This window comes from Penaeus vannamei, chromosome 9 (assembly GCF_042767895.1).
Source record: "Penaeus vannamei isolate JL-2024 chromosome 9, ASM4276789v1, whole genome shotgun sequence".
NCBI lineage: Eukaryota > Metazoa > Arthropoda > Malacostraca > Decapoda > Penaeidae > Penaeus > Penaeus vannamei.
Window position 1 is genome coordinate 41,052,618 of NC_091557.1, and position 1,433 is coordinate 41,054,050.

Genomic DNA, 1,433 nt, shown 5'->3' on the forward strand with positions numbered 1-1,433 from the left:
AAATAACTTCTTCCTCTCTTAATGAACGGGATTAATGATAACATTAAAAGATGAGAATTGAAAATAAACAGTGGAAGAAAATGCTGGATGTTTGGGCGAAATGAGATATTACAGATGATTTTCAAATATATACTATACATGTGTGTATTATACTTATTTAATATACTTTATGTATACGTTCATATGTGCATTATATATTTTATCATCTGTACGATTAGGTACATGAATAAAAATGTGTACGTATGATCATGCATATGATGTAACGATACCATATTAATATATAATATGTACATGTGCTGTATGCGTAATGTAGCATATCAAAGTATTTACGAAGCTGAATGCAATGTATGTTTTACATATTTGCTGTCTGCATATGTATGTAGGATGGTACCACAGTATATGGGTAGCCCAGTCTACACTCCGTATATATGTTTATGCACGTGTGTGAGTGTGCGTGAAAGAGTGGAAGAGTGAAAGAGTGAAAGAGTGAGAGAGAAGAGAAGAGAAGAGAAGAGGAGAAGAGGAGATTGAAGGGTTGGGAGAGGAAGGAAATTACGAGACGAGAGAGAGAGAGAGAGAGAGAGAGAGAGAGAGAGAGAGAGAGAGAGAGAGAGAGAGAGAGAGAGAGAGAGAGAGAGAGAGAGAGAGAGAGACCAAAAAGAAAAACCTACCCATCCACCCAAGCCAACCACCCTCCCCTCCTCTTCCACGCCCACCCAACCACCACTTCGCTACTCACCAGGGTCTCATGAGGGCGCGCGCTTCCTCAAATCGGTTGTTAAAGAAGAAACTGCACGCCATCTTTGCTTGTTCCATGGCCGTGGTGAGGTCCATCTCGCACACCCTGGAACCGAAGGAAGAAATGGTTAATGGTCGGAATAAATAAAGGTTAAAATAGATAAATAAATGGTTGACGGTTAATGGATAAAATAACTAGTAAATAGTTAATGATTTATGGTCAAAATAAATAAATGGTTAATGGTTAAAATAAATAAATGGTTAATGGTTAGAATAAATAAATGGCTAATGGTTAAAATAAATAAATGGCTAATGGTTAAAATAAATAAATGGTTAATGGTTAAAATAAATAAATAAATGGTTAACGGTTTATGGTTAAAATAAGTAAATAGTTAATGATTTATGGTTAAAATAAATAAATGGTCAACGGTTATAATAAACAAATGTTAAAATAAATCAATAAATGGTTAATGGTTAAAATAAATCAATGTTAAAATAAATCAATAAATGATAAATGCTTAAAATAAATCAATATTAAAATAAATAAATAAATGGTAAATGCTCAAAATAAATCAATATTAAAATAAATAAATAAATGGTAAATGCTTAAAATAAATCAATATAAAAATAAATAAATGGTTAATGCTTAAAACAAATCCCTGTGCTCGACACCAAGGTCATATGGCAGTACCCTA

The 1,433-nt window shown here is 32.7% G+C and overlaps 1 protein-coding gene across 2 annotated transcripts in view; it reads right to left on the reverse strand.

The window, feature by feature from the left end:
- LOC113817591 (tetratricopeptide repeat protein 39B) overlaps positions 1-844 on the reverse strand; it is a gene marked incomplete at its 5' end in the record, with an annotated part of 18,371 nt that extends 17,527 nt beyond the window's left edge. For both annotated transcript variants that reach the window (XM_027369636.2, XM_070125753.1), the window contains 1 exon segment: positions 740-844. In XM_027369636.2, the coding sequence (XP_027225437.1) occupies positions 740-844 (105 nt within the window).
- Between the last annotated feature and the right edge of the window lie 589 nt (positions 845-1,433).